Source organism: Rana temporaria, chromosome 1 (genome assembly GCF_905171775.1).
Source record: "Rana temporaria chromosome 1, aRanTem1.1, whole genome shotgun sequence".
In the NCBI taxonomy this organism is placed as follows: domain Eukaryota; kingdom Metazoa; phylum Chordata; class Amphibia; order Anura; family Ranidae; genus Rana; species Rana temporaria.
In genome coordinates, this window is record NC_053489.1 from 64,904,127 (window position 1) to 64,916,732 (window position 12,606).

At 42.8% G+C, this 12,606-nt stretch overlaps 1 protein-coding gene across 1 annotated transcript in view; it reads right to left on the minus strand.

Moving 5' to 3' along the window:
• Window positions 1-12,606, minus strand: part of C6 (complement C6) — a 120,310-nt gene that overhangs the window by 27,340 nt on the left and 80,364 nt on the right. Inside the window, exons 13-15 of the mRNA XM_040338821.1 lie at window positions 7,181-7,292; window positions 5,776-5,908; window positions 1,345-1,536 (exon numbers count right to left, since the gene is read on the minus strand). Of these exons, the coding sequence (XP_040194755.1) occupies window positions 1,345-1,536; window positions 5,776-5,908; window positions 7,181-7,292 (437 nt within the window). The remainder of the gene's footprint in view (window positions 1-1,344; window positions 1,537-5,775; window positions 5,909-7,180; window positions 7,293-12,606) is intronic.

The following is a 12,606-nucleotide window of genomic DNA, read 5'->3' on the forward strand; positions in this document are numbered from 1 at the left end:
AGGACCGTTGTCATAGGTTAACCGATGAAGCTGACTGATGGTCCGTCACGCCTACACACCATAGGTTAAATAACCGATCGTGTCAGAACGCGTAGACGTAAAACACAACGACGTGCTGAAAAAAACAAAGTTCAATGCTTCCAAGCATGCGTCGACTTGAATCTGAGCATGCGTGGGTTTTTTAACCGATGGTCGTGCCTACTAACGATTGGTTTTGACCTATCGGTTAGGAATTCATAGGTTAATTTTAAAGCAAGTTTTTTTTTTTTAACCTATGGTTAAATAACCTATGGGGCCCACACACGATCGGTTTTGACCGATGAAACCGGTCCTTCAGACTGTTGTCCTCTGGTTAACCTATCGTGTGTACGAGCCCTAAGATGCCCTCTCTCCAAAAGATGGTCAACGCTAGGACCTCAAATTGGTTGATCTCTAACATGTATGATTATATAAGAAGGGCAGAAATAGGGGGAGGTGCAGAGCTCCCGAGTAAGGGAAAATGGGAGGAGGATATTGGACAAATAACTGAGGAGCAATGGAGTCGAATCTTGAAATTGGGGCCTACGGTCTCATTATCACCCACACAGATTGTATTATTTCTGGTACATAGATCATATTATACTCCTTTAACAAAAAATTATTTAAGATGTGAAGATGTAAAGGGAGACCTGGTGCACATGATCTGGAGATGCCCTGAATTATACAGATATTGGAATGAGACAGTTAACAAAATAAATCCAGTTTTTGGGACATCTCTAGACAGGCTAAGACGTGTATTGGGGCAGATAGAAAGGAATAGACTGCCGGGAGATATACAGAGCGCAATAATTAGATGCTTGTTTCAAGCAAGAAAGTTGATTGCACAGAAGTGGCAAGCAATAGACCCCCCCCCCTGACAATGGGAGAATGGATGAATGTTATAACATGTATATATAGTAAGAGGGGAAATATAAAGAAATATGAGAGATTGTGGAAATCATGGTTAGAGGTGGAGTTACCCCAGTTATATGGAGATGGGTGTGGATGGGGGGGGGGGGGTGAATGAGGGATGGCAATAAGTGATGGGAGTGAAAAAGTGCGGGAGGTATGTGAATTTTGGGGATTTTGGGGGGAGGAGGGAGGGAGGGATAGGGGTAAGATGTATTTTTGTATTGTTTAGTATAAGTTCAATAAAAAGTATCTGATTAAGAAAAAAAAAAAAGAAAATGGCAAATGTAAAAGCCCATATGCAGTATTTCCTATCTGCTTGACTAGATTATTATTATTTTGTTTAATTATATTTCTTGACCAAAATACATAATGATGAAAATATACAAAACATATTACTGTACACTTCCTTTTTACCTTTTTCGCAGTCCAGTTCCCCCTGAATAGGTGGACTCCACTCGTAGTTGCTTCCACATGTGTAGCGAGTTTCACCAGTGACAGTAAAGCCGGAAGGGCAGCTTAAATTAATCACTTCACCAACTTTATAATCTGACTTAAATCGGGATATTGAAACATCAAGAGTGGCTGCTGGTCTAGGACATGTTGTTCCTGAAAAAGAACAAGTTTTGAAAATTATTAATAACTGATGAAAGGGTGCCTCTTGGTGTAAATGACGAGTCAGCTTGGAGTTGTACATGAAGGGGAGAGACACTCATGGGGGACATACCAGACAAGTTTTCACCTTTATCAGTGTAGAAGAGAAAAACACACAGTATATGTTAAAGTGATAGTAAACCGTATCCAAAAAACAAATAAACATATCGACTGACTCACGCAGTTATATACTGTGGCAGAATGGCTCCCCTGGGCGAAATCCCGTACGGATGCGTCCTTCTCTTTTTTGGCCACCAGAGGGCCGAACCCGATGCGCGTGGCCGGCAGCCACTATCGTGCATGAGCGCCAGCATGGGGATTTGTGTGTGTAAACACACAAATCCCTGTGCTGTCAGGGAAGAGGAAACATATAATTTCTTCTTACTAAGCAGGAAAAAATATATGTCTCCTCTCCTAGTCACTGCCATCCCCACACAGTTGGAACACACTGAAGGAACACGCAGTTAACCCCTTGATCGCCACCCCTAGTGTTAACCCCTTTCCTGACAGTGACATTTACACAGTAATATAGTGCAATTTTATAGCACTGATCACTGTATAAATGCCAATGGTCCCAAAAAAGTGTAAAGTATCCAATCTGTCCTTCGCAATATGGCAGTACCGCTAAAAATTGCAGATCACCGCCATTACTAGTATAAAAAATAATAATAATAAAAATTTCCGTAAATCTTTCCCATAGTTTGTAGATGCTATAACGTTTGCGCAAAACCAATCAATGTACGCTTATTGCGATTTTTTTTTACCAATCGTTCAGGGAAGGGATGGTTCCAAGCACCCTCAAGCAAGGCATAATAAAACCCCTCCTAAAGAAACCCAACCTCGACCCTAAAGACCCAAACCATCGCAGACCGGTAACAAGCCTGAACACCATCTCCAAGATCATGGAGAAAGCAGTAGTACAACAGCTTCAGCCCCATCTTGACGACCACAAACTACTAGATGCCCTACAATCAGGTTTTCGCCCAGGCCACGGCACAGAAACGGCTCTCCTCAAGATATGGGATGACGCTCTCGAAGCAGCAGATGACGGAGAATCCTGTCTCCTAGTGCTGCTGGACCTTAGTGCAGCCTTCGACACGGTAGACCACAACATATTGCTCACGCGACTCAAGGAAGTAGCAGGAGTCTCTGACGCGGCCCTACCGTGGTTCGCATCTTTCCTAGAAAATCCCGCAAGGATCACCCCTCTCACCCGTACTCTTCAACATCTACATCCGCCCGCTCCTCAAAATCATCAGCAAACAGGACCTGTGCTACCACTCCTATGCGGACGACGCGCAGCTGTACCTTCGAATCACCAACAAAAAAGACCAATTTCATGAACTAGGAAAATGTCTTACACTGATCGACAATTGGATGACGGAAAGCTCCCTCAAACTCAACGGATCAACGGATCCAAAACAGAGCTACTTACCCTTCATGCAAATAGGAAATCTATATCCAGGACCACATGGACACCACCCACCATCCTCGGACAAACCATCGCGCCAAGCAATAAAGTCAAAAGTCTCGGAGTCATCTTTGACGCAGACATGACGATGGATGCACAAATAGGATCAGTCGTCAGCGGTTCTCATCATCTGCTCCACATGCTACGTAGACTCATCCCGGAAGAGGACACAGCAGTAGTGGTTGGAACAATCATCAACTCACGACTCGACTACGCAAATTCACTCTATTTTGGACTACCGAAATACCAGATTTCACGTCTACAAGTCGTCCAAAACACGACAGCCAGACTGGTAACTGGTAAAAAGCCGTGGGAACCAATCTCCCCGGCCTTGAGGTCCCTCCACTGGCTGCCCGTACAAGACCGGGTGACATTCAAGACACTCTGCCTCACCCACAAATGTACACAGGGTAAAGCTCCTCAATATTTAAGCGAGAAAATAAAACCCTACGTCACCAAGCGCGTGCTCCGATCAACCAACCAAAACCTTCTCCAAATCCCCAAATCTCACTACAAATCTAAGGGAGAACGTAGATTCTCGGTCCAAGGACCACGGCTCTGGAATGCTCTACCCACGACCATCCGCTTGGAAGAAAACCATCGGGTTTTTAGGAAAAAACTGAAGACCCACCTCTTCTGAAAGACCTGTACAACTCTGGATGCCAAGCGCCTTGAGGCGATTAAGTTCGCATTTGTTGCGCTATATAAGTTTCTCACTCACTCACTCATAATATGTAGAAGAATACCGTATATATCGACCTAAACTGAGGAAGATTTTTTTTTTTTTGGGGGGATATTTATTATAGCAAAAAGTAAAACATTTTGTTTTCAAAACAGATTTTTCTTGTTTATAGCGCAAAAAAAAAAAATGCAGAAACCAACGGAAAGCTTAATTTGTCGGAAAAAAGGACGAAATTTTGTTTGGGTACAGAATTGCATTTACAGTGCCTATAGATAAAAATCATACATGGGAGTTTACTCCCACTTTAAAAAAGAGGGGAATTGAGACATGTCTTCGAAAGTGTTTAATGCAGTATCTGATGTGTAAAGGGAAAAATAAAGATGGACTGGTAGAACTGCCGAGGATCTCGTCGGGCCAAAAAGAGAACATGTTCTCTATTTCCTCATTGGGCAATGGAAAAATTTGGCTCGCCGAGATCCTCGGCGGCTTCACAAGGAACTTGACGAGCAAAACGATGTGTTTTGCCCGTCGAGTTTCTCGGACGTGTGTACGGGGCCTAAGTGCCGGTTCACAGTACAGCGACTTGGGATCCGACTTGTGTCGCCCCAAGGCGCGCGACATGAGAAATTCCATTGAAGTGAATAAGAGCCGCCTTAAAGCGGAGCTCTACCCTAAAAATGGACTTTCTATTAACAGCTTGCCTTTAATGTAAAAATAAATAAAATAAAAAACTTCTATCTGGCTGTTACTAGGCAGTATTCATAATCTGCCTAGTTCCTGGTTCTAGGTGGTTCGACTTCCTGTACTAAGACCCCATTGCCTCCTGAGAAATGTTGACACTCATTTCCCATGAGTCTCTGGGCATTACTGTGCCTACAAAAAGCCCAGCATGCACCTCCCCCTGAGAACCAGGAAGAAAAAGGAACTGGGCTTCACATGCCCACACATATGATGGATACGGCCACAACATGAGCTGGAGGATATAAGGCAAGTGTCTGCAATGATTTCTGGAATGACTGGGGAGCTATTTATATGTTTTAGGGACTATTTATTGTGATTAATTTTAGCTTGCAAAAAAAAAAAAAATTATGCGGAACCCCGCTTTAATGCACACTACTGAAGTTGCTCCGACTTCAGAAAAGGTTCCCCCCCCCCCCCCCGCTGTATTTATTGTGCTTCCTGGTGACAGTGCCTCCTTAATAGTTTAAAATTATATTTTTGTAACAAGTATGTTATCTTTAGCATTGAAGTTTTTCCTGTATGGTGAGCCTCATTCACTTTTATATAAATTAATTCATTTTACTTTAACTATAAACTGTAATGCCGCGTACACACGACCGAGGAACTCGTCCTAAATGAAACATCGTTTTCCTCGACGAGTTCCTTGTCAGGCTTGTTGAGAATCTTTACAAGCTTTCTTTGCGTACAAACTGTCAAGACCAAATCTTGTCGTTCTCAAACGCGGTGACGTTCAACACGTACGATGGGGAAGTTCGATTCCACTGGCCCAACCCTTGGGGCTGCTTTTGCTAATCTCATGTTACTGCGTGTTAGTAAAAGTTTGGTAAGAGACAATTTGCACTCTTCAGTCTGTTACAGCTTGACAAATGTGCTATCTCCATTACAAACACTACTTTTACCGAAGGTGCGCTCCCGTCTCATACTTTATTCTGAGCATGCGCGGGTTTCTAAGCATACACACAAACGTGTTTCTCGTCGAAAACCAGCCCGACGAGGAACACGATGAGGACATTGAGACTCCCGTCGAGGAAAAAGAGAACTTGTTCTCTTTTTTTCTCGTCGAGTTCCTCGACAGTTTTCTCGATGAAAAACGTACACACGACCGTTTTCCTCGGCAAAAAAGCTCTGCCACCAAGTTTCTTGGTGGATTCTGTCGAGGAAAACGGTCGTGTGTACGAGGCCTAAGTCATGGATTAATGAAATGGCAGTAAAACATGTACAATGTAAGTCTTTCTACCCTGGTCTAAATTTCCATATAAATGAATACAATAAATCCTGGACAAGAGAATAAAGCACTTACTAACACACTTGACATCTTCCTGCTTCCATGTTCCATCTGGAAGACATCTCACGAATTGATACCCAGATAGTTCATAGCCGGAGAAGCACATTATTTCAATCTCCTCTGCAACTTTGTACCACCTCTTTTCATTCTATCCATAAAAAAATATTTAAATTCAATGAATGTATTATTTTCTACATTAGTTACTTATTTGTTATGCATTATATTATTTTTAACATTTATTATTTTTTATTAAATATTATTTTTTATTACTAACATTAAGGTAACATTTAAGGTCATTACAGAGGATAAGGGGGCACTCTTTATGTCTGGAGGAAAAAAGATTTAATCTCCAAATATGGAAAGGCTTTTCACAGTAAGAGCTGTGAAAATATGGAATAGACTCCCTCAAGAGCTGGTTCTGCCCAGCCCAGTAGATTAACAAAAAGTGTGGGATATCCCACGCTACCTTATAGGTAATGATATGTGGCTTGTCTTGTGATGGGTGGCTGCATACAACCTAATTGTGTTCCCACAATGTTAATCAAAAAATGAGAGTGTAAGTTGTTGCGCCTAGTGCCCTTAGTAGTGTCATCACAGCCACAGGACCTGCTGATAGGACACAGTGGGAGCCAATCAGCGGGTCCTGTGGCCACAATGGCCGTCGTAACCTGCCGATCGTTCACAAGAGAGACGGATCAGTGGACTCTAAATTGTAATGTTTGGTTGTGTTTGTGGACTTCACCTGTTTATATATTCACCCAACATTGGTTGTGGTCACCATTATCACTTTTTCAGTACAGTGACTATTTATTTATTCATTCACTGATTTACTTAATGAGAAACTATTGTTTATATTGGATCACTAGCGCTACATTTTTTCTTTATACCACTGTTCAATTTTTGTCACAATGTTGTGTAGCAGCTGTTCCTTAGTTTAATTTTTAATTTTGATAAGCGCAATATTTCCCCCCCTTTCCTTCGGATCAGTGGTGTGCCGATGTAGACAAAGCACACCACTGATCTGTTAGTGAGAAAAATTGAGAGATCTTGTTTCAGCTAAGCTGAATCATGATCTTTCCTTTCCTCCAGTGTCATACTTCACCCTACAGTTAAAAACACCTCCCAGGGAACACATTTAACCCCTTGATTGCTCCCTAGTGGTAACCCCTTCCCTGCCAGTGCCATTTATACAGTGATCAGTGCATCCCGACCGTGTGAATTGACATACACTTTAATTTTTCATGGTGTAAATGGGGACACGACAGCAGTGTGTTCTTTGCCCTCCTACTTCTCAATGCACAATGTTGGTAGGTATGCCTGCTGTGTTAAGGTATTGTCCACTTGAGGCTGGATTATAAAACTTTAATTTACTTTACAAATAATTCATTTTAAATCTAAAAAAATTGATAGATTATCTTACCACAAATAGTCCATTCTCTGGTGGCTCTGGCTTGGGACATCCACTGTCTGGATCTGGATGAGTTTGGTCCACTTCCTTTTTGTCCTCATCATCGTTAATGCACAGAGCTCCTCTAGATAAATAATAAAACGCATACTATTAAATATTAACCATAAAGTTTATCTATAGACAAAACTTTTTTAGTTCTAGATTTTACAGACATTTATTGAATAAACCAACAAAACTATAAAAAACACTATTGTGCTACAACTGTACTTATTCCACCAACAACCCCTTAAAGTGGGAGTAAACTCCCTTGGTTGATATCTACCTATAGGTATGTCTATAATAAGGTTTACCTATAGGTAGTGTAAACATCTCCTAAACATGAACCGTTTAGGAAATATTTACTGTACATTCAGCCAGTGACATCATTGGAGTAACGTCATCGTGGCTCCTGCCAGTCACACAGCCGGAGTCTGCAAACCTGGAAGGAAGATGGGTGAAGATGGATTCGCCTGCAGCTCTGACATCTTGGCGCTGGAAGGGCTTCGTTTTAAGGTAAATTTAACATAATTCTTTTGTTATGAGATTACTTTGCAGGGTAAAAAAAAAAAAAAAAACACCAGTGGTTTACTACTGCTTTAATCAAGAGCTGCTGCAGCCACCAAAATGTGTTCCCACATCAACCTAGATGGAAGCAAATAAAAAAAGTGTTTCTCTGCTCAAACTAAATCATCCCAAAAATATTTGTGTCTAATTAAAAGCCAATATATATTCATGAAAATACTCATAAATAGACATAACGCATAAATGCAAACAAAAAACAATGTCTATCACAATACTCATGTAATCAGTGCAGCAAACACAATAAGAATTTTCACCAGTGTTGTTAGTGTTAATACAACACTAGTACAATAAATATACTATAAATGATGTGAAGATCACAATATATGAAAAACAATCTTAATGCAATATGGTAAAAATCTAAAATAAATGTGCAACATAAAGGTCCATAAAACAGATAAATAAGTAGGACATGCAGGCTGCGTCATCGGGTGGCCCCACCCCTTAGGTGAGGACCTGTTTTTTTTTTTCATGACGGCAGTGGCGGCGTTCATCATGATTAACTCTGGATTTACTTGGGGAGTGGGGGGGGGGCATTGTTTTTGTTTTTCTTTTAATAAAGGAATTGTCAAAAACTGGTTGTGTTTTTATTCATTTTTGACACTTTTTTGATGAATGAGTAGTGGTATATACCCCATACTCGTTTACATGGGGGGGCCGGGATCTGAGGGCCAGGGTTGTGGGGCAGAGGCCCTTGTCCCCATCAACATAGGGACAATGTACTTTGGGGGCGAATTTGGTAATTGTTTTAAATTTTGGCATGGGGGGTCCATGCTGTTTCTTTACTTTATTTTTCATTCTTTTTTTACATTCAGCTGTCAGTGGGGAAACCCGCTAAAAGCTGATGATTGGTTGTTATTGGTTGTTACGGACGCAGTGGTCGGCTTCCCGGCTTGCTCCTTAACAACCAGCTATTCTTCACACAGAATTCAGATCCTGCCAATACATTTTCAACCGATTCTTGTTCAAATCGTTCCGAAAATGTTGAATTCTTTAGAAAATGAAAAAAATATATTAAACTAAACAAATTCCAAAATGAATTCATGAAACTAAATTAGTAACATAACAAATGTATCTGAAAAGGAACATATTTTTGCATTTTGCACATGTTTATGCCACAGTACATAACCTGCAGCAGGCGACACGTGCTGTCACTGTAACATACATGTACATCATGTGCCTGTTCTGAGTTAAAGGGCGCACAGCGTGCCCCCTGCGATACTTGGGGCCCGGTATGCCCCCTGCGATACTTGGGGCCCGGTATGCTAGGCAATGCAATCATATGGTCACAATATCAGTATGTTACCCATGCTGTGATTGGCCCACGGCCTTGAAAGAGTATTCATACCCCTTGAAATTTTCCACATTTTGTCATTGCACAACCAAAAACGTAAATGTATTTTATTGGGATTTTATGTGATAGATCAACATACAGGTCAAGTGGCACATAATTGTAAAGTGGAAAGAAAATGAGAATTTCTTTTGCAAATAAATATCTAAAAAGTGTGACATGCATTTGTATTCAGCCACTTTACTCTAATACCCCTTACTAAAATCTAGTAAATAGAGTCCACTAGTGTATAATTTAATCTCAGTATAAATACAGCTGTTCTGTGAAGTCCTCAGAGGTTTGTTAGAGAAAATGAGTGAACAAATAACATCATGAAGCTCAAGGAACACACGAGACAAGTGAAGGATAACGTTGTGAAAAAGTTAAAAGCAGGGTTAGGTTGTAAAAAAAAAATTCCAAGCTTTGAACATCTCACGGAGCACTGTTCAATCCATCATCCGAAAATGGAAAGAGTATGGCCGACTGCAAACCCACCAAGACATGGCCGTCCATCTAAACTGACAGGCCAGGCAAGGAGAGCATTAATCAGAGAAGCAGAAAATAGGCCCATGGTAACTCTGCAGCAGCTGGAGAGATCCACAGATCAGGTGGGAGAATCTGCCACAGGACAACTATTAGTAGGGATGAGCTCCGCGTTCGATTCGAACGTATGTTCGACTCGAACATCGGTCGTTCGATCGTTCGTCGAAACTCGAACAAAACGGGTCGTTCGCGCCAAATTCGAGTGACGCAAAACGTCCCATAATTCACTGGGGCGTTGAGCGCTGATGATTGGCCAAGCATGCTGTATGTCCCGCATGCTTGGCCAATCACAGCGCTCAAAAAACGAAGAGCCATAATTGGCCAAAGCCAGGGTGGCTTTGGCCAATTATGGCTCAGGGGGATTAGTACACGCCCCCCACTATAAAAGGCAGCCTGCACGGCTGCCTAGTGTAGTGTGTTGGCGGTTCTAGAGAAGATCAGTCAGTCAGACAGAGAGAGATAGAGAGATAGAGACACAGTGTCTTAACCAGATAGATAGATAGATAGATAGATAGAGAGTAGGAAGTGTAGTCAGTATAGTTAAAAGTACAGTTTGTAGAGAATATATTCACATCCTTAGGCGTTGTCAATATATTTATAAACTGTACAGCTCAGCTAGTTTATCTATCAGGCAGGAGATTGTTCTACATGCAGCGCTCTAACGTGTTGTATTGCCTGCATTAGGGATTTACTTTAAATATAATTATTCTGTGTTATTTAACGTGTGCTAGTTAATTGCACACACAGACGCATTACCTGTTACTGCACGTGTGCAATTTATTTGCACAGAAGCGCAGTCGCTGTTAATGCAACTGGGCTATTGAATTGCACAGAAACGCAGTCGCTATTACTGCGTGCGTGCTGTTTAATAGCAACTAAAGGCAGTTGGTGTCACTGCGTGCGTGCTGTTAAATCGCATTTGACCGCAGTCGCTATTACTGCGTGCGTGCTGTTTAATAGCAACTAAAGGCAGTTGGTGTCACTGCGTGCGTGCTGTTAAATCGCATTTGACCGCAGTCGCTATTACTGCGTGCGTGCTGTTTAATAGCAACTAAAGGCAGTTGGTGACACTGCGTGCGTGCTGTTAAATCGCATTTGACCGCAGTCGCTATTACTGCGTGCGTGCTGTTTAATAGCAACTAAAGGCAGTTGGTGTCACTGCGTGCGTGCTGTTAAATCGCATTTGACCGCAGTCGCTATTACTGCGTGCGTGCTGTTTAATAGCAACTAAAGGCAGTTGGTGTCACTGCGTGCGTGCTGTTAAATCGCATTTGACCGCAGTCGCTATTACTGCGTGCGTGCTGTTTAATAGCAACTAAAGGCAGTTGGTGTCACTGCGTGCGTGCTGTTAAATCGCATTTGACCGCAGTCGCTATTACTGCGTGCGTGCTGTTTAATAGCAACTAAAGGCAGTTGGTGTCACTGCGTGCGTGCTGTTAAATCGCATTTGACCGCAGTCGCTATTACTGCGTGCGTGCTGTTTATTAGCAACTAAAGGCAGTTGGTGTCACTGCGTGCGTGCTGTTAAATCGCATTTGACCGCAGTCGCTATTACTGCGTGCGTGCTGTTTAATAGCAACTAAAGGCAGTTGGTGTCACTGCGTGCGTGCTGTTAAATCGCATTTGACCGCAGTCGCTATTACTGCGTGCGTGCTGTTAAATCGCATTTGACCGCAGTCGCTATTACTGCGTGCATGCTGTTTAATAGCAACTAAAGGCAGTTGGTGTCACTGCGTGCGTGCTGTTAAATCGCATTTGACCGCAGTCGCTATTACTGCGTGCTGTTTAATAGCAACTAAAGGCAGTTGGTGTCCTTGCGGCTATTTTGTTACTTTACACTTGAGCCAAGTCGCTCTTACTGTGTGGTTGCTGTTTAATACCATCTGAAAGCAGTTGGTGTGACAGCGACTATTTTGTTACTTTACACTTGAACCAAGTCGCTCTTACTGTGTGATTGCTGTTTAATACCATCTGAACGCAGTCGGTGTGACAGCGACTATTTTGTTACTTTACACTTGAGCCAAGTCGCTCTTACTGTGTGGTTGCTGTTTAATACCATCTGAACGCAGTTGGTGTGACAGCGACTATTTTGTTACTTTACACTTGAGCCAAGTCGCTCTTACTGTGTGGTTGCTGTTTAATACCATCTGAACGCAGTTGGTGTGACAGCGACTATTTTGTTACTTTACACTTGAGCCAAGTCGCTCTTACTGTGTGGTTGCTGTTTAATACCATCTGAACGCAGTCGGTGTGACAGCGACTATTTTGTTACATAACACCTGAACGCATAACTATGGCTGGAAGGACAAAGAGAGGCAGAGAGTCACGAGGGCAAGCAGGCTCTGCATCTAGAGGTAACGCTGGTGATGGATGTGGTGCATCCTCTTCAGCACGTGGCCGTGACCGCTCGTCCTTCTTTTCGGGAGCTGGCCGTGTTGAGCCTCAACATGCTGAGAAATTAGTTGAGTGGATGACCAAGCCGTCCTCATCCTCCTCATCCTCTCTCACACAGACTGATTATAGTTTGTCTGGCAAAGCAGCTGCCAAGGCGTCCTCTACCCTCTGCACAATGGGATCACACAATCCTTCCCTAGTCCCACCGTGTCCTCCTGAGGAGTCCCCCGAACTGTTTCAACACAGTGTTGGGTACATGCTAGCTGAAGATGCACAGCGTTTTGAAGACTCCGATGACGGAACACTGATAGAGGAAGGCATTGATGTGAGCCCAGGGAGAGGGGGTGGCCGAGAGGGACAACAATCTGGGAGTGATGTTCCCCCAGCTGGAGCATACTGCCAGATTGTCGCCAGTGATGATGAGGAGGGAGGGGATGATGAGGTCATTGACTCTACCTGGGTGCCTGGTAGGAGAGAGGAGGAGGAGGAAGAGGACGAGGCACAGGCACATCTTCAAAGAGGCAGGAAGCCCTCCAGGGGTCAGCTTAAGGGC